At 42.7% G+C, this 27,132-nt stretch overlaps 3 protein-coding genes across 3 annotated transcripts; all 3 read left to right on the top strand.

Moving 5' to 3' along the window:
• The first annotated feature begins 273 nt into the window (after positions 1 to 273).
• On the top strand, positions 274 to 6,505 carry lyar (Ly1 antibody reactive homolog (mouse)). The gene is made up of 9 exons (XM_084445303.1): positions 274 to 695; positions 858 to 972; positions 2,160 to 2,267; positions 2,906 to 2,989; positions 3,157 to 3,361; positions 3,932 to 4,117; positions 4,278 to 4,346; positions 6,030 to 6,115; positions 6,321 to 6,505. Exons 1-9 carry the CDS (start codon positions 574 to 576, stop codon positions 6,453 to 6,455), a joined length of 1,110 nt encoding a protein of 369 aa, XP_084301429.1. The 5' UTR covers positions 274 to 573; the 3' UTR covers positions 6,456 to 6,505.
• A 5,484-nt stretch (positions 6,506 to 11,989) lies between these two features.
• Positions 11,990 to 16,527, top strand: tmem128 (transmembrane protein 128). Its single transcript, XM_084445393.1, has 5 exons — positions 11,990 to 12,120; positions 14,219 to 14,351; positions 14,689 to 14,850; positions 15,977 to 16,085; positions 16,328 to 16,527. Exons 1-4 carry the CDS (start codon positions 12,021 to 12,023, stop codon positions 16,074 to 16,076), a joined length of 495 nt encoding a protein of 164 aa, XP_084301519.1. The 5' UTR covers positions 11,990 to 12,020; the 3' UTR covers positions 16,077 to 16,085; positions 16,328 to 16,527.
• Positions 16,528 to 19,930: 3,403 nt separating this feature from the next.
• Positions 19,931 to 25,769, top strand: otop1 (otopetrin 1; the record flags this gene model as incomplete). The annotated part of the gene is made up of 6 exons (XM_084446319.1): positions 19,931 to 20,306; positions 20,559 to 20,695; positions 21,069 to 21,127; positions 21,293 to 21,423; positions 24,486 to 25,390; positions 25,599 to 25,769. The coding sequence occupies exons 1-6, from the start codon at positions 19,937 to 19,939 to the stop codon at positions 25,767 to 25,769; spliced, it is 1,773 nt and encodes a 590-aa protein (XP_084302445.1). The 5' UTR covers positions 19,931 to 19,936.
• Positions 25,770 to 27,132: the final 1,363 nt, after the last annotated feature.

Here is a 27,132-nt window from a genome sequence, read left to right as displayed (position 1 = left end):
GATTAGTCACTGTTATGTATGTACATCACTTCCGGGTAAGAAATCCGTGCGACATAGCTAATGCAGAAAGTACCAAAATCATATGAATTTATGTAAAAAAAACAAACATATTATATACGCAAACATGTATACATTAGTATGATATTTGGAAAAGGAAGTCACACACTTTGAACGACTACGAGGACCTGAGTCCCGGAACTGAAATAATACATGCGGAATGTAAATAACGTTACACACTTCCTGAGAGCACATCAGTCACGTGTGTTTTCAAAACGCTGGACACATGGATATCTAACTCATTGTAACTACATATATGCTTTGTAGTTACATAGTCTTAATAGTTGGAGTTGTATCTATTAATTAGCTATAGCTAGTGCAGTGCTTGAGTTAAAGATCACTCTACGATTCCGGCTACCGGTGGTTTCAGACACGTAGCCCTGCCTGTTAGCTTCCAGCTAGCTAGCCGCATTAGCTAACAGTAGAGATAGTTGCCGTCTGCTGCAAAGTGAAGTCAGTGTGCTAGCCAGCATTCTCCCCAGTCTACTTGTGTTGTTAGTTAAGTTTCTCAAAAACATGGTCTTCTTTACGTGCAACGCATGTGGCGAGTCTCTTAAGAAAGCCCAAGTGGATAAGCATGTTAACATGTGCCGGGGATGTCAGGTTTTATCATGCATCGACTGCGGAAAAGACTTCTGGTAAATACCACCCAGAGTTGCCTTTGTTCTTCATGTTGATTTGTCCTATACCATCTGTCATATAACCAGCTAAGGCGTTACGTTACGCCTTCTGCAACTTGTGAATTAGAGTTAGGTATGTGTAATCTTTGTCATTTCACATAAACATATGTTTCAACACAGGGGTGAAGACTACAAGAACCACATCAAGTGTATAACTGAGGACCAGAAGTATGGAGGCAAAGGCTACGAGGCCAAGTCAAACAAAGGGGATGTTAAACAGCAGCAATGGATTGAGGTTAGATGATGAGTGGACGTATTTAACATCTCTCCTTATCCCTGTCTCGAAAGAGGACAGCGAGTTGCTATTTGTATAGAAAGGTTCATTATTTAGTGCACATGTGCATCAAGTGTGTGCTGGAGGGAAGTTGTGCCAAATGCCATTAAAGTATCTAATGTCTTTAATAGAAGGCCATTTATTGTGATATTACAGTCTTTATAGTCATATTACACATAATGTTATTCCATCACTTGCTAATGCAGCACCTAATGCAGCAGATATGCGTCCAATTCAAATGTGTTTGGTAGACAGACATAATCCACAATACAGTGGAAACCGTTTATAGTGATCACGTCTATCCGGGTCAAATTGATCACTATAAGCGGAAGATTATTATAACTAAATTTTACATTGTGACACCACGTCAGCCTCCTCCCAGTGCAGAAACACTAACGTTCTCTCTCTTTATAAATCACTCAAAACCATCTAATGGAAAAGTTCTCTCCCAGGCTTTCTGCCAATTCTTCTGCCGTTTAAGGCCGCTAGGGGGCATTACATGGGCAGGAATTATCAACCCACTTGACAAGAGCATCTCGAATTGATCAACCACAGCTGCGCTTTCAAGAAAGTCTCGTTGGCTTCACTGAGAGAAAATGAATTGCCATTTTGTTTCACTTTGCATTTCAATAAGGGGCTGGAGCCAGGCTGTAGCACTAGCCAGTGGAAAGTAGAAGGGTTACTGTGAGGCAAAGTAGGCTATCACGGAAAATGTAGCATAGTTTTACATATTTTCCATATTTTGGTATGTATGAAAAGACCCAAAATGAACAGTGTAAGCGGATTCCTTGATCACTATAAGCAAAATATTTAAATAGTATTTGTATAGGAATGATTCTGTCCCAAGCTTTTTGATCCATATGCGGTTGATCTCTGTAACCGTGATCACTATAAGCAGTTTCTACCGTACATCATTCCATTTTGGGACAGTGGGATATCTGTTCTACATGTTGAATATAACTGGGCAGTCGGTAGTTAGCCTAGTGGAAAGATCCAAGACCGGGCCAGGCCACTTGACATCATTGCCTGTCATTGGGCCCTTGAGCAAGGCACTTAATCCCAACAGTAGCTCAAAACATTGTCAGTCGCTTTTGTTAAAAGCGTCTGCTAAATTTACCAAATTATAACTTGGTGTTAATTTTCCTCAGAGAATACATGAAGCCATGAACAAGCCAGGAATCAGCGCCAAGATGAAGGATGTGCTGACTCAGGTCAGCTCATACGACAACGTACCACGAAAAAAGGCTAAGTTTCAGGTAGGTCCAAGTTGTCCCATGCTTTCTGTTACAGTCAAGGAGGTGATATGATACTGCACCTACTTGGGGCTGCAAATAAGTTATCTTGGGTGCGTCAGTAATAGACAAACTTACAGTACGGGCAGTGGAGACACTTGCACACCAATCTCTCTGGGCTAAAAAGCCTCAATATACAGTCCACCACACACTGAGTTTACTGCACAAAACTGTTTATTCAAGACATCCAAGTGGTGCTGAAGTGCAAAAATGAATAAGTGAATTAAAAAGCAAACAGCAAATGTTTTGGTCCATGTCGACTTTCATCAGTGATATTGACAAGAATCTTTACAGGGACAGATATAGAATAGAATATACTTTATACACACAATAGAATACAATATACACACAGCAGAGACAAAGATAGATCCAATACAAGATGCAACCAGTCAGCTGACGCTGCTAATTGGATGAAACCAACTCACTTGGCTACATGGACAGCACTAGCTATCATGTCTACCTATTCACAATATACAGTACACTTTTTCACAATTGTAGGTGACTTAATGATTTGACAGAATTGTTAAATTAAGTGTCATGGTTGGTGGCTAGCGGCTTGCTGAACTGAACTAATCCGTTTTCTCACATGCTCTTCTCCTCAGAACTGGATGAAAAACAGTCTGAAGATCAGCAGCCCCGCCCTTCATGACCAGGTGTGGGAAATCTTCTCAGCTGCCACCAGCAATGTAAGTAGGCGGCAAGGGTGGCTGGATTGGGCTGCTGTTGTGGCTCAGATTGGTGTGTAACTAAGTGCCAACTGAAGTGAATATAATAATAGTTGAATGCTGTAATACTGAAGTTTCTCAGGAATTGTTCAAATGACCTGATCATGCTGTTTATGAAATGTCCTTAGGCTCCTGAGGTCCAAATAGAGCCGCCACAGCAGCCTGCTGCCGAAGTCGAGGCAGACTGCAATGGAAAAAAGGAAAGGACAAAGAAAGGAAAGAACAAAAAGAGGAAGATGAAAGAGGAAGATGAGGCCGGACAGCAGAATGGGCACGGTGCCGGAGAGGAGGCGACCAAAAGAAAAAAGAAGAAAAGCAAAGACAATCATGAAGGTAATAGGCTCCACATTCGCAAAGCATTTCACCTTCAAACTGCATTCCTTTGAATTTGTGGTTGTCAAAGGGATGTTAAAATGTCACAGAAAATCTGGGGAAAGATCAGATTTCTTTATGAACTACTAGACCATGTTCAAGTGGATTTATTTAGTGCCAATGTCTCATTCAGGATAGGTTTTTCGCAATTAGGCACTAAGATAGTTTCTGAGAGCTGGGAGAAAAAGCATCTCAACTGACCAATCAAAATGTTTTCTTCACTTAAAGGAGTAATGAAGGGAAAATGCATGTTTAGCCCTGTTTTAAGGTTACTTATGATCATATACAATGTTTCAGATCAAAACGTTGACAAAACTAGCACTTTTGAGAAAGTCTGATAATTGCTCTACCACCGTTTTGGTCATACAATGGATGTGGGTGGGCACTGTGAAAAATCATTAAAAAAAACATGTTAGACTCTCAATTTCAAATTTTTGAAATTTCAGATGTTTATTTCTCAATTTCAAATTTCAAATTTCTCTATTTCAAATTTTCAATTTCTCAATGTCTCAATTTCAAATGTATAAATAGAGCCGCCACAGCAGCCTGCTGCCGAAGTTGAGGCAGAAGGCAATGGAAAAAAGGAAAGGACAAAGAAAGGAAAGAACAAAAAGAGGAAGATGAAAGAGGAAGATGAGGCCGGACAGCAGAATGGGCACGGTGCCGGAGAGGAGGGGACCAAAAGAAAAAAGAAGAAAAGCAAAGACAATCATGAAGGTAATAGGCTCCACATTCGCAAAGCATTTCACCTTCAAACTGCATTCGTTTTAATTTGTGGTTGTCAAAGGGATGTTAAAATGTCACAGAAAAAGCATCTCAACTGACCAATCAAAATGTTTTCTTCACTTAACTGATTGCTTTTCTTTTTTTTCTTCAGCAGATGGCCCAACGTCAGAGGCTGCTGAGGAGCAGACAGGCGACACTGAGGCTGAAGCAGCTTCCAATGGTACCATAGTTATAGTTCAACCATAATCAGAATGGGTTTACTGTGCCGGGGGTGGCTGTGGCTCAGGAGGTAGAGTGGGTCATCCAATGAACGTAGGGTCAGCGGTTCAAATCCCAGCTCTTCCTGTCCACTTCCTGGCTCCCATTGAGCAAATTAGCACTTTGCATGGCAGCTGCCGCCATTTGTGTGTGAATGTGAATGGGTGAATAAGAGCCCATTGCAAAGCCCTTTGGATAAAAGCGCTATATAAGTGCAGTCCATTTACCAGTTAGTTATTATTATTGTTTTATGGTTGCATACTATTGAACAATTGCTTCCATCCATCCATCCATCCATCCATCCATCCATCCATCCATCCATCCATCGTCATCCGCTTATCTGGGGCCGGGTCACGGAGGCAGCAGTTCCAGCAGGGGGCCCCAGACATCCCTTTCCCTAGCAGCATCAACCAGCTCTGCCTGGGGAATCTTTAGCCGCTCACAGGCCAGTGCGGAGATGTAGTCCCGTCACCTGGTCCTGGGTCTACCCCGCGGCCTCCTCCCAGCCGGACACGCCTGGAACACCTCCCTAGGGAGGCGCCCAGGAGGCCTCCTCACTAGTTGCCTGAACCACCTTAACTGGCAGCAGCTCTACTTCGAGTGTCACGTACGACTGAACTTCTCACCTGATCTCACCAGCCACCCTCCTGAGAGAACTCATCTCAGTCGCTTGTATCCTTGTTCTCGTTCTTTCGGTCATGACCCATCCTTCATGACCATAGGTGAGAGACTAGGAACGAAGATAGACCGGTAGATCGAGAGCTTTGCCTTTTGGCTCAGCTCTCTTTTCGTCACAACAGTGCGATAAAGCGATTGCAGAACCGCTCCTGCTGCTCCGATTCTCCGGTCAAACCCCCGCTCAATAGTCTCCTCACTCGTGAACAAGACCCCCAGATACTTGAACTCCTTCACTTGGGGTAAGGACTCATTCCCAACTCGGAGTGGACAATCCACCGGTTTCCTGCTGAGAACCTATCACACTAGAACACCTAGAACACTATCTCGCCCTGGGTGTCCAGAGATTGGACGGCCCTGAAGGGACCCCCTCTCCCCATACTCCCGCAGAACCCTCCACAATATCTCTCGAGGGACCCGGTCATAAGCCTTCTCCAAATCCACAAAACACATGTAGACAGGTTGGGGAAACTCCCAAGCCCCCTCCAAGATCCTTGCAAGAGAGAAGAACTGGTCAGTGGTTCCACTACCAGGACGGAATCCGAATTGTTCCTCTCAATCTGAGGTTCGACTATCTGTCGGACCCTCCTTTCCAGCACCTTGGAGTACACTTTCCCTGGCAGGCTGAGTAATGTGACGCCTCTGTAGTTGGCCACACCCTCTGATCCCCGTTTTTGAATAGTGGGACCACCACCCCAGTCTGCCACTCCTTTGGCCCTGACCCGGACTTCCACGCAATGTTAAAGAGGCATGTCAACCAAGACAATTGTTTATCATTGGGAATTCAATGATGTGATTCCGATTCAAAATTAGGTCATTTGTGATTGTGTCCACTAGGGGGCAGTGTCGATACATGTGTTCCTCCTAGAGGGGGAAAGCAGTGAGCTGTGAAAAAGAGCACTCAGCATTACATTTCATACAACCATGATGGCAGCCATGATAACTCGCAGTGTTCTGTTTGGACTCCTAGGTAAATTCAATTGGAAGGGAACGATAAGGGCAGTCCTGAGGCAATCACCCGAAGAGGGGCTCCCTGTGAAGAGACTTCGGAAGAAGGTAAGGGATTGTGAATGAAATGCCAGAGTGATCGTAGCACGTGCCACATAAATATTTCCTAATTCATTGTTTTGACTGATAAGACGTCCGTGGCATGTTCCTGGCAGTTATTTACTCCCACCTTTGCATGTGTGTACGTTTTGAGTGTGTTGGTCCGGAGTGTATAAAAGTCTGTATTCGGTGTTATAATGCACTTTTTCCACAGGTTCTGGCAGCCTACTCCGTCAGTGGGGAGGCGAAATTCAAATCAAAAGAGGATCTGCTCGCACTATTCAACAAGAAGATCAATAACAATCCCAAATTTAGAGTTTTGAAAGACAAAGTTAGACTTGTAAAGTAGACATGCACACCTTTCTCTCTTTATCTTTCTTCGTACCCTAAGTCAGTTTCATACTCTCCCAAATTCCACAAGTCGTTCATGATCTGTTTAACTTTTGTTAATTTTTGTTTGATTAAACAAACTTTAATGTGAAATGTATGAGTGGTGCAAACTTGAACTTGACAGACCAAATTAAATTTAGCCAAACTTTACATATTAGGAAATCATATCGCTCATGTATTTATCTATCAAATGAATGGTCAGTGTATGCAGTACTTTATGGGAATGGAGAAGTTCAGTGTGTTCTGCTGCCCTATAGCCCTGTAGTAACCCCTCCTATCTGCTACAGTATATTGGATGTGGTCTTTGGTAGCATGTCGAGCCGTCAGCTGTACTCGGTAGAGGAGGTTAAATCGTGTCCTTTTCCCTCGCAGCAGTTAGATTGTTTCTATACATCATTTTGAATGCCCCCCCTAGGATCACCAGAAGCTGCTTTTATAGATATTGATTTTCTATCTTCCGCAAAAAAGTCTTCTGGTCTTTCTGTGAAGTCAGCACAAATTGGTTCCATTTAACTCTTCTCTGTATCCACACTAGCAATTGTTTGTACTTTAATTGTTTACATTTTTTATTTATTTTTTACTGTCATTCGAGTTGACACTTTGCACAAATTCTCCTTGAATGTGTCACTCATGGATAATATGGCAATTGTGGAGAGAAGCAGCTCTGTTTCACATTCCAACCCCACAGTGAGGCTGGGAAATGGCACCTTATCTGCAGGATTGGATGTTGGGGGGGGATGTGAATTTGACTCTCACACGGGACGGGGCTAATGCACATTCCTCGGCACCCTGAACGGGGTTCACTTGGCCGGGTACACAGAAGCCCCATAGAATCAGGACGTGGTGTCAGCCTCAGGTGAAATTTTAATGCTGTCTGATTTTCCGCCGCTAGAATGAGCAGCCTTTTACCCCGCGCACACACACTCAACATATACACACACGAGATGAGGAGTCGCTGGAGGAAATCTCCCCAGCTTTATGAAGCTCTGCTAATCCTGCAGTTTAAAACTGATCCTCATTCATCCCAGTGATTACCTGTAACTGTAGATTGCATACTTTGGGTATTAGCAAACCTGTGACTCAAGTCTGCAGGTATTAAAATGGTGTTTTCAGGCTGGCAACAAGGCTTGAGATCACATTATCCTTCGGACCAGACTCCACAGTATTATTATTCACAGAAAAGTTATTCCAACTTTTCTTCAAACCGTTAAAATAGGGTTTAGAAGTTGAGTGGAGTGAAGACGAAACCCATGCTTTCATCAAAATCCATATCCATAGTTGTGACCAAACTGCAGAAGCTGAATTAACTTGTTTCACATGTTGTATGAATGTACAACATGTTGTGATGATATCACAGATTGTGCCCTTTAAGTGTACATAATTTCAACATGTAACTACATGGCAATACTTCTAGTAAAAACATTGTAGTAGAGTACGTAGGAACTGCATTTACCATCTAATGCAGGCCCCAGGCATTAGCCAGCAATGAATCAACTTGCTAATTTAGGAATGAAAATCACTCAAATGTAATTTGACATTTGATTGTGTTGACTAACTAGCGGGACTGACCGCTAGCTAGCAAGCTTGGTACAGTATACAGGAACGGAAAAGCAGGATAGACCTAGCAGGATTTGGCCAGATGTTTAAGATGATCGGCTTTATGATGGACATCACGTTTTGATATCTCGATGCATCATATTACGATATTTTGTCACATGTCAGATACACCATTTTATTAGTTGCTAAGGGGAATAATGGATTTACCTAATTTCTCTACAATGACAGAAATGGATGACGCATGCGGCAGGATACACTCCCCTGCAGCGCTACAGGCAACCCAAGATCCATGATACCAAGGGGTGGATTACAATGCTACCAGCTAGCTAGCTACAGATACTATAACCTGCCATTAGCATTCTGGTTTACTGTAGGAATAAAGGAAGGTCAAAATAACATTACCTACTGTAACTAACAATATGTTTGATATACATTACAGAGTTTCCCCTAGGATGACAGCGGAGGTGATGAACTTGCACATAATCATGTCGGCCTACAGCTGTGGCATGAAACTGGTTGTCTTCCGCTCGAGGTAGCGGTGAGTAAAATCAACCAAAAGTAAGAAGTGGACATCACTGGCTTCCTCTCGGCCTACATCTAGTCTAGCTTTCTGCTTTTGAGTAGTTTGGAGTCAATTACATTTGTTATACTGTAAGCACAGAGAATAACTGTCAAAACAATACCTTTCCCCATTCCATTTCTATGGCGGCCATTTCGATACCCTCTTGGCTTCTGGGGGCATATAATGTAAGCGGGGATGCAACTGTGTCATGGCAAGTGCACTTTGGACGGGCATAAATCTTAAAGCTAAATATTGTATACAGTCAGATCAGTAGTTGGTTGTTCAACTGTTGAAACAGTTGTGTTTCTTTAGTTTTAGGTGCATTCATTTCGGTTTCTGGCATGAAAGAAAAATTGTTAGTTTCGCTTTCTGGTATAGGCTACGCCGGAGGTGACGATTTGAATGGTGAATTTTAACTGATTCAGTCGATTTATCTCCCCCAGATGTTGTGAGTAATGCTCGAAAGATATAGAACATGCAGAACAAACCACAACGGTCCCACGGGCACTTTGCACTGGTAACAATCTGAGAAAGGGAGTGGAGTCCCTTTCCCTCATGGTATATAAGTATAAAAGCTGCCTTGAGGCTAATCACTCATGTGCTATTTCTTCCCTGATAAAGGGCAACGCAAACAAATGCCTGATCTCCAGAACAAATTGGTTTCACAAGAACTGACTGTTGGGTAGATACAGTAACATCTCTGTTTCATAATGTGTGTTGTTTGAAGAGCTCTTTAATTGCATAACAGTCCTGACATTTTGTGCAATGAGCCCATAAGCCTTTAATAAGAAAGATAGGCTGAGTTAGGCTACATACACACTCTGCTCATAGGGTGGAACCCATAGAGTAAGTGCCTTAATTACTTAACAAAGCAAATAGAAATATTTAATGTTGTTCCTAATGTTACAGTAGCCTACACATCAGCTGCACATACATGGTCAAACGTTTACGTTCACTTGTAAAGAACATGTATGTCATGGCAGTCTTCTGTTTACAATCATTTTGACAACTTTTATTTTTCTGTGATAGAGTGAATGGAGCACTTCTTTGTTACAAAAAACATTAATGAAGTTTGTTTCTTTTATGAATTTATTATGGGTTTACTGAAAATGTGACCAAATCTGCTGGGTCAAAAATATACATACAGCAACACGAATTATCAATTTTGGTGATTTAAAAACTTGTGTCGATCAAATTAGCTTTGTGCCATGGCCTCTTAACTTCTTGTGAGTGATTATGATTGACTACATCAGTGATTTCTCATTTGATACAAGCATTAGACTCTAGGCTACTACAATGGGGAAGTCAAAGGAGCTCAGCACGGATTTGAAAAAGTGGATCATTGACTTAAACAAGTCAGGAAAGTCACTTGGAGCCATTTCAAAGCAGCTACAGTCCCATTTTTATTTATTTATTTAGAAGTTTATTTCAGGGACAACATACAAATACATTAGTCTCCTTAGAGAGAAGACCCTTTGTACTAGATTATAGCTTTTGCTATTTTCCATCTCCAGTCCCATATACATACAAGATCAACTCTCCCAATTGTTTGTGAGTATTAAGTGCAAGAGTCAACCGAGAACCACCAAAAAGCAGGTCTGCAATGAATGAGAAGCTGCTGGAACACAGGTGTCAGTGTCTACAGTCAAGCCTGTTTTACATCACCATGGGCTGAGAGGCTGCCGTGCAGGAAGGAAGCCCTTGCTCCAGAAGCAGCACCTTAAGACTCGACGGAAGTTTGCTGCTGATCACATGGACTGAGAAAAGGCCTTCTGGAGGAAAGTTCTATGGTCAGATGAAACAAAAATTGAGATGCAATATGTTTGGAGGAAACAAGGTGAGGCCTTTAACCCTAAGAACACCAAGCCTACCATCAAGCATGGTGGTGGTAGTATTATGCTCTGGGACTATTTTGCTGCTAATGGAACTGGTGCTTTACAGAAAGTAAATGGAATAATGAAGAATGAGGATTAACTCCATCCTAAAATCATCAGCCAGAAGGTTGGGTTTTGGGCGCAGTTGGGTGTTCCAACAGGACAATGACCCCAAACACACATGAAAAATGGTAAAGGGATGTCTAAATCAGGCTAGAATTAAGGTTTTAAAATGGCCTTCCCAAAGTCCTGACTTAAACTCCATCAAGAACATGTGGACAGTGCTGATGAAACAAGTCCATATCAGAAAGAAATTTAGCTGAACTGCACCTTCTGTCAAAAGGAGTGGACAAAGATTCAACCAGAAGCTTGTGGATGGCTACCAAAAGCACCTAATTGAGGTGAAAATGGTCAAGGGACATACAACCAAATATTTGTACTGTTATACTGTATGTATATTTTTGACCCAGTAGATTTGGTCACATTTTCAGAAGACCCATAATAAATTCATAAAAGAATCAAACTTGATTTGATTTGATGATTTTTTTTTGTAGTAAAGAAGTAAGTATGTGCTCCAATCACTCTATCACAGAAAAATAAGAGTTGTAGAAATGATTGGAAACCCAAGACTGCCATGTTCTTTACAAGTGTATGCCTATACAGTTGACCAGAACCGTATCTACCAAAATTGGATCAATAAATAGAAATGTATCCCCCAATAGTGTACATTACCCTACCAGTTTAATTTACTATATTTTATAAAAAGTAAATGTGGAAGTAAGGATGAGGCATCACAAATTACTCTGCAGACTTGTAACATGATATTGATGTGTCCTTTGCATAAATTGAGCAGTGTAAAGAGGTGTATATGACGTATGTCATTCAGTGTAACGCTGAGTGTTTTTTCAAAAAATGTGGTATTCAAAATAAAATAATGTCATTTTTTTCTGGGTGGTTATATTTCTGCCAGTCTACGCATGGATATATGAACTTGTGATTATGACAAAATGTACATTTTTCGAGGGGGCACTCCTCGAATGACATGGGACACCTTTATGTCATTGCCCCATATATATTAGTGTGATATTCTGAGACATGACGTGATGTTCCTTTACAGCTCTGTTTTAAGATACTTACTAGCCAACATACAATGTTTGCTGCAAAAGCGTCCTCAGTTAAATTCCTTAGAGCGTGCAAGAGTGGAAATAGCCTAGTGCCACCTTGTGTAAACTCTTTTGTTCTGTCATCTCTTTGTCAACATGCTGAATATGTTTGTTTTATAGTCATTATCGTTGACAAAGCGAAGAAAATGTTAAGGCATTCAATAAAATACGACTTGTATCATTATTCCTATATCCCTGAAACTATTTTCTACTCATAATTGGCCTACAAGACACATGTGACCCTCAGTCCTTTTGTTCAAATACTACTAGAAAACTACAAATGTCGCTTTAAATGTGCGTCATTCTCATGGAAACAAACAGGAAGCGAAAAGAAATTGCTAAGCGTTGGCTACTCAACTCAATCCAAGATGCTTGCTGATAGTGACCTCGTAAATCTACGAAATAGATTTAAGAGTAATGCGGCACTTCTTATGCAAGGAGTTTCAGAAGCTGACAACGAAGAAAAGAGTAAGCTTATTCATCTATGCTGGCAGTAGAAGCCTACCGAGCTAACATTAGCAAACACTTCGGTAACTTGTTAGCTAGACTATTTGCATTCAACGTCAGCTTGCTACATTGCCCATTTCTTTAACAAGATGACTAGCCAGCCTAACAATTTAAAATGTTATTATTCAATTAGAAAATGTGTGTCTTTAACTCTTAACGGCTTTCTGTGTTGGGCTTCATGCGAGTTAGTGGCAATGGAAAAGTAGCTAACAACTGGATGAGCAGCCGCACACTGAGGCGCTTCAGTGGACAGATAGAGAGGACTTCTCTTGTCTCAGTGGACAGATAGAGAGGACTTCTCTTGTCTCAGTGGACAGATAGAGAGGACTTCTCTTGTCTCAGTGGACAGATAGAGAGGACTTCTCTTGTCTCAGTGGACAGATAGAGAGGACTTCTCTTGTCTCAGTGGACAGATAGAGAGGGCTTCTCTTGTCTCAGTGGACAGATAGAGAGGACTTCTCTTGTCTCAGTGGACAGATAGAGAGGGCTTCTCTTGTCTCAGTGGACAGATAGAGAGGACTTCTCTTGTCTCAGTGGACAGATAGAGAGGGCTTCTCTTGTCTCAGTGGACAGATAGAGAGGACTTCTCTTGTCTCAGTGGACAGATAGAGAGGACTTCTCTTGTCTCAGTGGACAGATAGAGAGGACTTCTCTTGTCTCAGTGGACAGATAGAGAGGGCTTCTCTTGTCTCAGTCGACAGATAGAGAGGGCTTCTCTTGTCTCAGTGGACAGATAGAGAGGGCTTCTCTTGTCTCAGTGGACAGATAGAGAGGACTTCTCTTGTCTCAGTGGACAGATAGAGAGGACTTCTCTTGTCTCAGTGGACAGATAGAGAGGGCTTCTCTTGTCTCAGTGGACAGATAGAGAGGGCTTCTCTTGTCTCAGTGGACAGATAGAGAGGACTTCTCTTGTCTGAAGGCTCAAATTGGGCAGCCTGCCACTGATTCTTGATTGTTTTGACTGCGTCCAAACGCTGTCAGCAGCACTGCAAGCAACATGATAGCCAACCTAGTCACGAACTTTTGCACTATAACCAAGATCCAGCCCTGCCAGTGGAATCTGATATTACACACAGACAACAGACTCAACAATGTCTGGAGGGCCGGGCTATACTTTTAAGCTGATAGTATTTTTCAGCATTATTCATTTAACAGTTTCCTTTGTTTTACTGAAGTGTGCATAGCTACCAGCTGCCTGTAATTTGGCAATGGCGTAGGCTAACGTTACAGGAAGACAGCTCCTGCCATGGAGGTCACTTGAATCACTAAATTAGCCTACAAAATGATCTTCCGTGGACATTGAGTTCATTCTGAACCCGAGCACTGTCAGGGCAGACCTAGCAGGTTCACCAGCCAGCTGCTGTCTATGATACATTTAATCAACTGCTCAACTAGCTACTAGGCTAAACTATACAGATTAATAGCTCTCCAAAAAGTAGTTTTCTAGCTTCAAGATCCCTATCAGTTTCATCAGCTCTTTAAAGCTCTTTAAACCTGAAAAGTGAGGATTGAACGCATTCTATTAGGACAGATAATTCCCATATTATGTTGTAAATCCAATACCGCTTGGTAACCCTTTTATGCATGCTCACCTTGCATTAGCGGTTACTTTGTCCCTTTGTGAAGGTAGGAGCCATTCAGTAGAGTAGAATGATGAAGCTACAAATATAGATAATCAATAATTTGCTATAGTCTAAAACATAAATGGATTAGGCGTTACTAGCCCTTGTTAATGGTTTAATTTTGGACAGCACCTAGGATACTGGAGATAACTATTACTTTTATTAAAATCTCCAAGTATGTTTGATGTGCTCAAAATATTAATGCATCTATTGCTTATTGAGTGAATTAATGAAGAACAGACTATCAGCGATCGCCCTAGGATAACGAGTGTAGTGTAATTTGCGACAGTAGATCTCAAATCAACTTGCAAGCCCTTCTAATCTCATCGGCCTGCTGCAACTAGGAACTACAGTATATGAACATGTTCCCACTGAATGTAAACATACTAGGTTGAACTTACAACAAAGTGCATGAACATTAGTGTTCTGTCCTGTAGGCCAAGAAGAAAAAGATGTCAAGCCCTTACCTCGTATCAACCGCCACTCTGTCTTCTGGATACTGGCGTCGGTGGGCCTGACGTACTACGTGGACTTCCTCAGGGTCGTCATGGAGAGCGAGGACATCAAGACGTAAGGAAGTCATATGAAGAACGTAGTACACTGTGCTTACACTCCATCTGGCATAAGTTGTTTGAGCTTTGTATAATTGATCATATAATTATTATTCTTTTTTTTCCATTTAGCCTAATTGTTTTTTTTATATTTGCCATTTGCCAGCTTCCAATGTCCTGTGTGTGTGTGTGTGTGGGGGGGGGGGTTAAAGCTATATCTCAAGTTACTATTTCATTGTACTTTTACATGCATAGGAATTATTTCCGACACTGTGGTGCTTACAACAAAACAGGACAGGTGACAGGACAGGACAGGGCTTGTAAAGTGCAGTAATACAATTGATATTGTTTTCCAGCTGGTGGTTCAACGTGGCGCTGGTTCTGTTTGGAGTATGCCTGTCTCTGGCCACGTTTTGTATAGGGTATCTGGAGTGGTACAAGGGCATACAGCACTATGACCAGGAGTACCCCGCCATCGACCCCATCACAACAGCAGCCTTCATTGCCGCTTCATGCAGGTGAGACTCCATACTAGAGACTCGGAATTCATTTATTATTCTGTGATAAGAGCTTGGAGTCAGGATGTGGTAGGAACAACTCCCTAGCCCTACTAGAACCCAGTGGTAAATGGTAAATGGACTGAACTTGTATAGCGCTTTTATCCAAAGCGCTTTACAATGGCCTCTCATTCACCCATTCACACACACATTCACACACCGATGGTGGCAGCTGCCATGCCAGGTGCAAAAACGGTACATGAGGATACCGTGTCTAGATCCAGGAGGACTAGATGGGCAATGATAAATCATCCGTTTGGGCTTAGGTGTTGAGGGGAAGACTATCCCTTTCTTTCTTATACCTATCCAAAACTCTTAAGATCGGCACTGGTGTCTAATGCAAAGGGTTATGTCTAGACAGTGGATTTGAAGGTTGCTTAGTTGTTCTAGAGTTGGCACTGTCTGCTATAGTTACCGGCCAGCAAGCTGGTGTTATGGGAGCCGTCTCCATGGCGCGGACGCAAGTCGCGAGGACGTCCTACCAAAACATAAGGGGACATAATTAAGATGGACGCGGGAGTAGAGACCAGCGATGAGATGACCAGGTGTTTGGAGGACCGGGATGACTAGAGACAAAGATGGGAGCCCCGTCTGGACGACCAGATGATCTTCTAGCTGTTACCTTAATATGCCCAATCCCAGAGCATCTAACCCCCTTACCCCTACACTCTTGTGGAGGGCTGAAAGATCTGTGGACGCTGACTTTTGCTTTATATATATATATATATATATATATATATATATATATACTGTCAGCCCTGATTCAACCAATCAGACTTGACCGAGGACTAAGCGTCAACCATCAGCTATCAGACGCTAAGGAAATGAATCCATTGTAATTAATGCCAGCGGCTCCACTGCAGCCGTTGCATTGCGTTGCGTTTGATGCCAGCATCCGATGTTGGGGAATCGCCGAGGTTCATTTCGTGATTTTTGAGTGACGGATGCTGACGGTTAACGCTGATGGACGCGGTGGAGCCGATGGGTCACTGGTGTCAGAGGGAACGACCGATTGGTCAGAGGGAACGACCGATTGGTCAGAGGGAACGACTGATTTGGTCTCACATCCTTTTATTTTCCCCGGCAGTTTGAACATGGCGCTCTGGCCCGTCTGGTCGTTCCTCACGCCCGTCATCCTGTTCACACAGTTCATGGGGGTGGTGATGCTGATATCCATGCTGGGGTGAGAAGGACAGGTAAGATGCAAATGACTGGAAGACAATGTAATAATACACTGGAAGACAAATAATTCACTTCATGTCCGTATTTAGTATATGCGTTATAGTGTTTTGTTATATAGCACATAGTACATATTTTCTATTTGTTGTATTTAGTATGCAGCCTTCAAGGCCATCAAACTGTCAAAACAAAACAGCCCATCAGTTAGAGAATCAATACTATGTTTGTGATTTAATTATATTTTCACTTTCTTTTGCAGCACAAATCTTCTACAATATTGACTACAATGTAATTGCTTTTTGTGCTCTTAAAGCATTGTTAAGGGAAGATTTGTTTTTGTACTGAACCTGCCATTTGTGTTAAACTACCAAAGCTTTTAAGTGTCTTATGTTAAGTGGCTTTTAAGTTATTTATGTGACTAATTTGAAGTAAAATAATGAAGTTATCAATTGTGCATAGCCTTGCTTTTTGTAAATCTCTTAGCTTTGAAATAAAAGATTTATAGCATATTCAGTGTGATTTATTTTCTTCTTTCGCCTAAAACCCAAACATGCAGAGCAAAAGTATACCTACATTGGGGCACTAATTACTCTACTCCTGTTTTGTTCTTCCGTGGAGAGCTGTGCTTTTGACACGTCCTTTACGTTTTCCAGTGGGCGGGTGCATCCTAGAAAATGTTACGTTTTTAGCCAATCAAATCGCGTGTGGCAGGCGCAGCCTCTAATTGCGTTGGGTATTATCAAGCCCCCAGGAATCGAAATCTAAAGTGAAGGCCTATTGAACTGCGCCATCTTGGCTAGATTTGTAGTCACTTGGCTATTTCCGGTTACTTTTGACTTGCGCAGTTGAGCTTCTCTGGCCGACGCGCGTCCACGAAAAAGTTCACATTTCTCTGAAATGTAGACGCGCGTTCCCGGCTCTCCCCGCTTTGATTTAGCAATGAAAACCGGCTTGCATATTAACCTGTTTTTGTCAAATATATCAATTGGAGAAATTATTTTTTGATCCTGGCATCTTAGTTTTAACAAGTTAAATATAATTGAACATGTTTTGTTTGCTAGTAGATGGTATTCATTCCGTTCGCGATAACGTTATTGCAGCCAGGCTAAATTCCTCCAGGGAGCCAGTGACAGGCGAGTTGAAGAGCTTCACTCCCCGCCAGCAGGAGCTCTGGCCGCGGCTACCGCATCTCGGAAAACCCGCTGAGTTCGTGGCTGCTATTTCACACTCGCCCTTGATCAATCCCAATACCGATCCATGGTAACAATGAATCAATCGTTCAGATCAGATCGGCAGTGCTGCATGCATGTTACAACATCATTGTTAGCTTTATTAACATAACCATAGCCTACATTTATCTCTCTAACGTTAGGCTATCCATCTTACACCAGTCGGCCATTCGATAGCTGGAAGCGGTCAACGCCAACGTTGACTGAAAACACCCAAACTCAGTGTATCGTTTCATCTTCATGCTACACATCAACTCCTTTACATTGTATGTGAATAAATTCCTGTTATTCTAAAAATATCCCATTTCTGTCCATTCCTGGAAAAGGCTAATAATTGCTGTCAAATGATCACTCCAGTTTATCACCGTATCCCACTACCATTTCAACTATGCACAGGAGGTTGTCTTGTGGTCATTTTCATTAAAAAATGTGAACTTTTTCGTGGACGCGCGTCGGTCAGAGAAGCTCAACTGCGCAAGTCAAACGTAACCGGAAGGCCAGAAAAGCACAACTGCGCAAGTCAAAAGTAACCGGAAATAGTCAAATGACTACAAATTTTGCCAAGATGGCGCGGTTCAATAGGGCTTCATTGTTGATAGCGGCCAGTGAATGGAGTGGCTGTATCCAGTTTATATAATACATCCATGGGTATTATAGAAAAGGGTCTATAATCTGAAATGCTTTGGGGAGGTATATAGCGTTGAAATTCAGATTTAATCAAGTTGCAGATAAACCCATGTAGTGGAGGTTGTTGTGACTGATTACAACTACGTAGGTATTGGAGTCAACCACAAGTCTTTATGTAGAATCCAGATACAGGGAGATCACTGATCCCATTATCCTGCTTTTAACTCTTATCTGCAGTGACAGCCCTCCGTCATCAAGACACCAAATAAAAAATGTAATTTTGATGAGGTTAAGGTTAGTTTGACTTCTATTTAGCAATATTTAAATGTTTCTTGAATTTTTCCTATTTGCTTGCAACTTGTTTACCCAATATTGTGGTTGCAAATATGAATAAGAAAAATAACGAACTGCATTTTGGATAATAGTATGAAAAATAGTCAACCATTTCGATGCTATGATGTTTAAGCTTAAGCAGTTGGCCTATATTGGGCCAATAGCCTACAAAACAATCATGTTCAATGTGGTGCCAGTTTGTGAGAGATCGCAGAAACCTTATACAGTATCATTGGCCGAAACAGACGCAAAAGTGGGCTAACACCTTTCAGGCATTAAAACAGTCGGTTGGAAAACAGGCTTTGTCAGCAGTTATTAGTCCTACTGTTTGGTAATCACACGGATCAATGGTGTTAAGCACAATGATTAACAACCGAAACCCCAATGAGATTCCCATTTAAGATCAATGGGAATCTGGCATTGATCATTCTTTATCACGATGTTGGCCTAATGGTTTCCTCTGATCTCAATCTGTTCGATGCGTCCTGAATCGCCCCAAAGAATTACAGATTTCATACACATTATGTTGCATTAAGTGATGAATGGTTTTCATTAGGGTTTAATAATGATTGATAAACAAAGTGCGATGGTTCGCCTAGGTGATTAAGAACTAGGGTGTCACCTTGCCTCAAATCACCAATCAGAACACCAACATCATTTCCACATAGGATTAAGGAGGATGTAGGTGGTCACAACTTGCTCCACTGGAGGATGTCTCAATTAGTCACAAAAAGTCACAGTGCCCTGTGGCTGATTGTATTAAAGTCAGACATATGCGTCGATTGTCAAAGTGAATACGGGACCATTGTATGTTAATTTCACTCCTGGCCAGATGTTGCCAAACGACATCGTTTAAACATAGCTGTGGCCGCAGAGAGACCAGTTCGCCTCATATGTGTCCCAGGTCAACAAAGCTATTTACTAAAAGGGCCTTTGTAAATTGGACCATTGAAATTTGATTCTGTTTTTTCACTCTTGGAAAAACCGACTTCCTACCTGGGACGTGGATTGAAAACCTGCGGACTATTGGACTGGGTACTAGCGCGGTTGGGAGATTTGGTCAGGACAAGACACTTAACTTCAACGTGAAACCTCGCCTAAATGGATTGAATATGTTTTTAATCCGTAGTATAATACTGAGTAAAACGGATTTAATCGAGACTTGGACAGCTAAATCGCAAAGTTGACCACTACTTTGGAAAGGAGAACGCGCACATAACATTATTTTTGGATACTTTCGTGACCAAGCTTTTTTTCTTCTGAAGGCCTAGATTAAGTGGTTGCTTGGCACAACCAGTCCGCGCATTTTCTACAATTTCAAGAGGACAAAGGTTTGTGGTCATCAATGGCTGAAACTCACTCTATCCGTTTTCAATGACTCAGCAATTAGGCACAGGGTGCGATAAAGTAATTTCAGCTTTTTAATTTCAATTAAAAAAGATAACTAAAGAATATTATAAACGATCTTTGTGGAGCTGGGATGTAGGCTAGAAATATCATAATTGAGTCCGTTTTATCATTCAATTGGCATGTAGTTGAAATAATAGCCTATAGGCTATCCATCTGCGTCCCCAACTTGTTGCAACGGGTTACTCATTTGGTTCTCCCCAAATGCACTTATAGGGCACAGTAGGCCTATTGCTCTTTTTTCTTATTCGGACGTTAAAGATTTTGGTACCATGGTGGAGAACGGCCTGGATATTATGTGTTTGAACAAATATTGTCCCAGTTCCTCCTCGTCTTCCAGCTCGGAGCGAGAAAAGAGAATATTCACCAAGTTAAAAATAAGTTTGACAGATGACTATCCACAGAAGAACGCGGAGATTCTCAGTGGTCAGTACGGGACTAACTTGCTTTTGATCGGCCTGTCGCTGATGCTGGCTATTGCGCACGGAAGCGCACATGTTACGGAAGAGCACCTGTTGTCGTTCATCACTACCCTCATGATCCTGCAGCTGCTATGGATGATGTGGTACATCGTGATGAGAGACGGATACAAGAATGTCCAGGCGGAGAAAGACGTACACGCCACTACCCGCTGGATAAGAGGTAGGCTAAGCTATAGTGTTTGGGATAACCAACATATATATATATTTAATAATAAGTTCCCTATTTTGTAGCGAGCTCGTTATCATGTAAATAATGCTCGTTAACAATATAAAAATATTTATTTCAATATCTGATATGATGGTTCGTTTAGGATTTATGGTGTGGTGATATAGCCTAGGCAGCATCCTTGTTCGATTCCTCTGTGTGCATATTTCGTTGTATTCTAACTCCACAATAATGTTTGAATGGTAGGTGGATTAACTCTTCTGGCGCTCCTGTCCTTGATCATGGACGCCTTCCGTATTGGATATTACGTGGGTTATTTCTCGTGCATCTCAGCGGTTCTAGGAGTTTACCCCATCATCCACGCAACCCACACCATAGCACAGGTACACCCGATTCCACCAATATACCTTCACCTGTCCGCACTTGTAGTTGTTGACTACTGTCAGTATGTAAGTAAGAAGAACCATGGCTGCTTTACCAGGTACTAGGGCCAATGAATAATGTGGTCTTTGTTTCTCAGCCTAAAGAGTTGTCTGAACCACATAATCCTGTCATTGTCCATGTTATTGGAGTACTACTTAGCACAGGTTAAGGTAATCCTTCATTTGAAAGGTTGATAGATATAATTCCACCGTTCAAACAAAAGCCTTTGGATGAAATACATATTTTGGGGTTTGAGTAACTTGCAAATTGAATGTAAAGTGTTGCAATTATGTTTTTTCCTCTTGATGCGTCTAATCTGGAGGTTTGTTTTAGGTGCATTTCCTTTGGTTTCACATCAAGGATGTCATCAAAACATTTGAGACGTTTGAAAGGTATGTGACATAATAATTGACATAATGAAATATCACATGAATCTATTGTTCATTGCATAACATTTATCATATGAATCTATTGTTCATTGCATAACTTTTATTTTGAGACCACAAAAAAAATGCACAATCAATTAAAATTTCACAAAATATGTGTTTCCCGCTCAGGTTCGGTGTGATCCACGCGGTCTTCACCAACCTCCTCCTCTGGTGCAATGGCGTGATGTCAGAGGCCGAGCACTTCCTGAGCGACCACATGAGAAGAGTCTCTGCACTGGACAACGTAAACCTCACCAACGGTACGGGGGCTCAGAGGTCGATTGCTGGCTTGTATCTAGAAGGAAAGTACAATAGTCCACTTGAGAGCTCACTTCAATGGATGAAAGACAAGATTGGGAGATTGGGGGGGGGGTTAGGGAGGCAGGCAGTGCGGCAGGTCTTGTTTATGTCGAACGTCTCTTGGATTTCATGAGACGCCCTTGGTCACTAGCCCCCGCTCGGTTCTCCTCTATGCCCACCACCCTCCCTGGTCCCCTCCGCCCCCACCAGCTCGACCTCAGACGGCTTTGTCTCCGCCCTGGTGCTCCCAAGGGCACTGCAATTACAGTAACTGATACATCTCAAGCCGGGTGTGGGGGGGGGAAGGAGGAGGAGGAGCGGGGGTGGGTGGGGGGGGGGCTTCACTGGTCCTCTCATATCCTGCCGACTGTGAGGCTGGCTGCACCGGCGCTGTTGTTTCTTTTTTAATTAAAGGGAGCAGGACCGTGGTGGAGCCCTGTGGAGGGGGTCGGTGGGGGTGTCGGGGGGGTTGTGGGGCGGGGGGGTCGGTGGTGGTGTCGGTGGGGGGGGGGGGGTTGTGGAGGGGGTCAGTGGGGGTGTCGGGGCTGTGGGGGGGGTAGGGGGGGAATTAGAGCGATGCTGCAGGACCAAGATGATGACCGTTACAGTGTTTTAAGTGCTCTGTAACAAGCAAGGGAAGCGTGGTTTTGAGGGGGATTTATGAAATTCATAAGGCAGTTAAGAAGGTGGATTGTGGGAGGATTCAGTGACATTGGTCTGACCACCCAGTGCTTGGGAGGATGTACTTGTGCATCCGTGCTGTGAAGAGTGCTATACAAATAAAGTTTTACTTACTTATTTACTTACTTACTTACTTACTTAAAGGAACTTTACTCAAATTATTTTTTGTATGTTTGCCATTATTTCACCATGATGCAAAAGTGGCATTATTAGGTACAGTATGTACATAGGCAAGGCAAGGCAAATTTATTTGTATAGCACATTTCAGCAACAAGGCAATTCAAAGTGCTTTACATGAGACATTAAAAGCATCTAGACAAAGTGCAAGAAACACATCATATAAAACGAAATGTAAAAAAAGGGCAGGAAAAATAAAATACAGGAATAAAAGTTACAGTGCAGTGTATGAATTAATTAGATTTAATCAAAAGCAGTGGCAAAAAGAAAAGTCTTCAGTCTTGATTTAAAAGAACTGAGAGTTGCAGCAGATTTGTAGTTTTCTGGAAGTTTGTTCCAGATATGTGGAGCAAAAAAACTGAACGCTGCTTCTCCATGTTTTGTTTTAACTCTGGGGACAGAAAGCAGGCCTGTGCCAGACAACCTGAGATGTCTGGATGATTCATAACGTAGCAGCAGATCAGAAATAATATTTTGGCCCTAAACCATTCAGTGCTTTATAAACCTACAGCAGTATGTTAAAGTCATTTTTTGACAGACAGGAAGCCAGTGTAAAGACCTCAGAACTGGAATGATGTGATCCACTTTCTTGGTCTTAGTGAGGACCCGAGCAGCAGCGTTCTGAATCAGCTGCAGCTGTCTGATCGATTTTTTAGACAGACCTGTAAACACACCGTTACAGTAGTCAAGCCTACTGAAGATAAACGCCTGGACAAGTTTTTCCAGATCCTGCTGAGACATAAATCCTTTAATCCTTGATATATTCCTCAGGTGATAGTAGGCTGACTTTGTAATTGTCTTAATGTGACTGTTGAAATTCAGGTCTGAGTCCATGACTTTACCAAGATTTCAGGCTCTGTTTGTGGTTTTTAGCATTACTGATTGGAGCTGAGTACTGACTTTTAATCGCTCTTCTTTTGATCCAAAGACAATTACTTCAGTTTTATTTTTGTTTAGTTGACGAAAGTTCTGGCATATCCAATCATTGATTTGTTCAATGCACTTACTCAGCACTTGTATGGGATTATAGTCCCCTGGTGATGTGATAATAAATGTGTGTGTCATCTGCGTAGCTATGGTAGCATATGTTGTTGTTTTCCATAATTTGAGTTGATGTTGAACAGAAGAGGCCCCAGAATGGAGCCTTGGGGAACTCCACAAGTCATATTTGTCCACTTAGATTTGTAATTGCCTATAGACACAAAACTTTCCCTGTCCTTCAAGTAGGATTCAAACCAGTCTAGCACTGTGCCAGAAATTCCCAGCCAGTTTTCCAGTCGGCCTAGTAATATGTATTACATGGGTCAGCTGTGGCTCAGGAGGTAGAGAGGGTCGTCCAATGATCGTAGGGTTGGCGGTTCGAATGTCGAAGTATCCTTGGGCAAGACACTGAACCCCAAATTGCTCTAAATGAGCAGGCCAGCACCCTGCATGGTAGCTGCCGCCATTGGTGTGTGAATATGTGTGTGAATGGGTGAATGAGAGGCCATTGTAAAGTGCTTTGGATAAAAGCATTATATAAGTGCAGTGCATTTACTATTTAAATTCTTACCAAAACATGATATGTTTACATCATGTAGATGGTGGATTATTGGAAAAGATGAGTGCTAGCAGCGGGGTTCATAAAAAGTTAGAAATGTTTTTTTGGTTTACTGAAACTGTGTGAAATATGTGGATATAGGAGGATGAGTTTGTAATTAAATCAGCTTATGTATTACTTATATCAATGGTTTTGGTTGGGATGACATTATTGGCAGACTTGGGTTCACACTTATCCAGATGAGGCCTTTTGCTTTGCTGCCCCCCCCCCGGAATTTTGAGCCCCCTCCCTGACAATCAGAGGGCACCACAGACTCTTGGTTCTTTTAAGACTGGTCTAGAGACATACTTATTTAGAAAAGCTTTTTGTATGTAGTGTGTATTTTTTTATATATTAATTTGTGTCTCTTTTCTTATGACTTTGTGATTGTTTTAGCACTTTGTGCAATACAAATAAAATGAAATATTATTATTATTATTATTATTATTATTATTGTAATAATAATAATAATAATAATAATAATAATATAATTTGCTAACTTTGCTAACTCATTTGCTTGTGATTTATTTGATATAATATTGGACATTATTATAAATCAGGCATGTTTTTTCTGTATAGTTGCAGTGCATTCGGAGCCTCAGTGCAACTGCAGCACCAGTTCCTGCTCCATGTTCTCCAGCAGCCTGTACTACCTGTACCCCTTCAACATCGAGTACCACATCTTCGTCTCGGCCTTGCTCTTCGTCATGTGGAAGAACATCGGACGCAACATCGATCTGTTGTCCAACCGGAAAAGGCCGGCCACGAAGACCCAGGGCCTGGTGGTGGGCCCCATTCTGGGCCTGGTCGCCCTGGCCAGCACCATCGTCGTCCTGGTGATCTACACCATCCAGATCGAGGAGTCTCTCCACAGCAGGGAGTCGGCCGTGTCCATGTTCTACTGCTACGGCATCGTCATCCTGGTGTTCATGTGCATGGCCGGGGCGACTGGTCTCCTCATCTACCGCGCTGACCGCATCCCCATGGACTTGACCAAGAACCCCTCGCGGCAGCTGGACACGGAGCTCCTCTTCGGCTCGTCGGTGGGCTCCTGGCTCATGTCCTGGTGCAGCATGGTGGCCGTGTCGTCGTCCCAGAGCAGCCTGCCTTACCGCTGGACCAACCTGACCTACTCCATGCTGATCGTCCTGGAGAAGTACGTCCAGAACCTCTTCATCGTCGAGTCCCTCTACCGACGGAGGGCGGAGCGGGAGGAGGACCCCGAGCTCCCGGCCACGCCCGAGATCTTCTCCGTCAACTCCTCTCTCGGCCCCCCCTTCAGCGGCATCATCAACCAGGCGTACGAGATTCCCGAGAGTGGCTGTGTCACCTCAGAGAGCGAGCAGGACGACAACGGGCAGGTGTACGGGTGCCCGAGGAAGCATTCGGAGGCGTCCTTGACTGAGGGCAACAAAATGGCGGAGCCGCCCAGCAAGAAGCGGCAGATTCTGAAGAACATCGCCGTCTTCCTCGTCATGTGCAACATCTCAGTAAGTGTGTACACGAGACACCAGCGTATTATCTTTTTTTTTTTTTATAATGTCGTTATATACTCTTGTTCTATACCCATAGCTGCTCCGTTGTTTGCTTCATCACAGGACTCACATCCCATAATATACTTCATCAATTTGAAATTGTAAAGCAAACTGTCCCTTTCAAGTTCTACAGTGTGTTGAGTTGACCTTTCCCCTCCCCCAGCTCTGGATCCTGCCCGCCTTTGGCTGCCGACCACAGTATGACAACGGACTGGAGCAGATGACGTTCGGGTTCACCATATGGACCACAGTTCTCAATTTCGCCATTCCCATGAACCTGTTCTACAGAATGCACGCCGTGGCCTCCCTCTTCGAGGTGTTCCGGAGGGTGTGACGATGGCGAGCGAGCCAGGCGGCTACGCGAGTCAACAAGCACAAGGGACACTTGTCACCACAGGCTCTAGCGAAGGCGTTAAGCAGACACAGGCGAAGCGTTCAGGAGATCCTCTTGTCACACTAAGACTTTTAAGTAAGCCATGGAGGTAAAAGCAGATCTCTACTGTTTGAGGGGCCTATTGAGAGAGATGTCTATGCTAACATTGCATCCAGTGAGTGACTTCCCATTTAAAAGTGCCTTTTAAAAATAGTTAATCAAACAAAATGTGTGGGTTCATCTCATATTCAGTGACAGTTTACTAAAATATATCTGTGCCCTCTCCTCTGTAAGATTGTGCTTTCAAGGAATTAGTGCTGTGAAACAACCAGACTTGAATTCACTTCTTAATGTTATATAACAGACTAGGCAAGCCTCAACCCACAGTACTTGGACCATCTCTTCATTGAGATACACAAACTTAACTCGGAGAGCACAGACCTCTGCCCATGAATGCATGTTGTGGCCCTGCGTGCACGCAGGTGCATGTGAGCAGGACATGCGTGTCATTGCTGAATTCATTAGGTCGAGAGCTTTATGCCAGTCCAAACCCTGTGTCTCGGTGACCTTCCCATGTCAAGATATGGCTGTTTCAATTCCCCCATTGACAACGAATGGGGGGAATTTTTTTGCTCCTGAGCCTGTCCAAAAAATGAATGGGGTTGAATGGCCAGCCGTGTTGCTTGTGGACCCGCCCCGTGATTTGGATCTGCTCCAAAATTTAATGGGTTCTAAGGTGGACCATGTTACACCCCTCCACGAAGTTTCATGAAAATCAATCTACTAGTTTTTGCGTAATCCTGCTAACAAACAAACAAACAAACAAACCAAGAAATGGATGAACGGAAGGATGAACACGCCACCGAAAACATTACCTCTCGCCCTGCGCTGTCGCTGGGACAGAGGTAATGATTGAGCTGCCAAAATCTCTCAGCCTTCATCATGTCATGTAATAAGAATTGTACTGTATTTTGGAAAGATGATGTGCAACAGCATAAGCTTTATAAATGTATTGCCTATTGTGTTCAAATGTACATGCTTGTGATGTAAATGGATGATGTTCTCATTGGTGATTATTCACAGGAATCTCAACACTGTGATATGGAACACTTGAACTACAAAGCTGGTAACAGTCTTAAGGCAGCACTATACTTTGAATGCTCTTGAGTATAACCTTCTACTATAGTTCTCAAAATCTTTCAGTATAGCTCATATTAGCTGGCATGATCGGTCATGGGATTTAACTGCATGGGTCGTTGATTGTCCACCATTCAATCAAGGAAGAGATGCCATAGGCTCTGTGCACCAGCTCCACTACTTCCTG

This window comes from Borostomias antarcticus (assembly GCF_949987555.1).
Source record: "Borostomias antarcticus genome assembly, chromosome: 11".
NCBI lineage: Eukaryota > Metazoa > Chordata > Actinopteri > Stomiiformes > Stomiidae > Borostomias > Borostomias antarcticus.
Note: the sequence above shows the minus strand (reverse complement) of the source record. Positions and strands in the feature narration are given on the sequence as shown.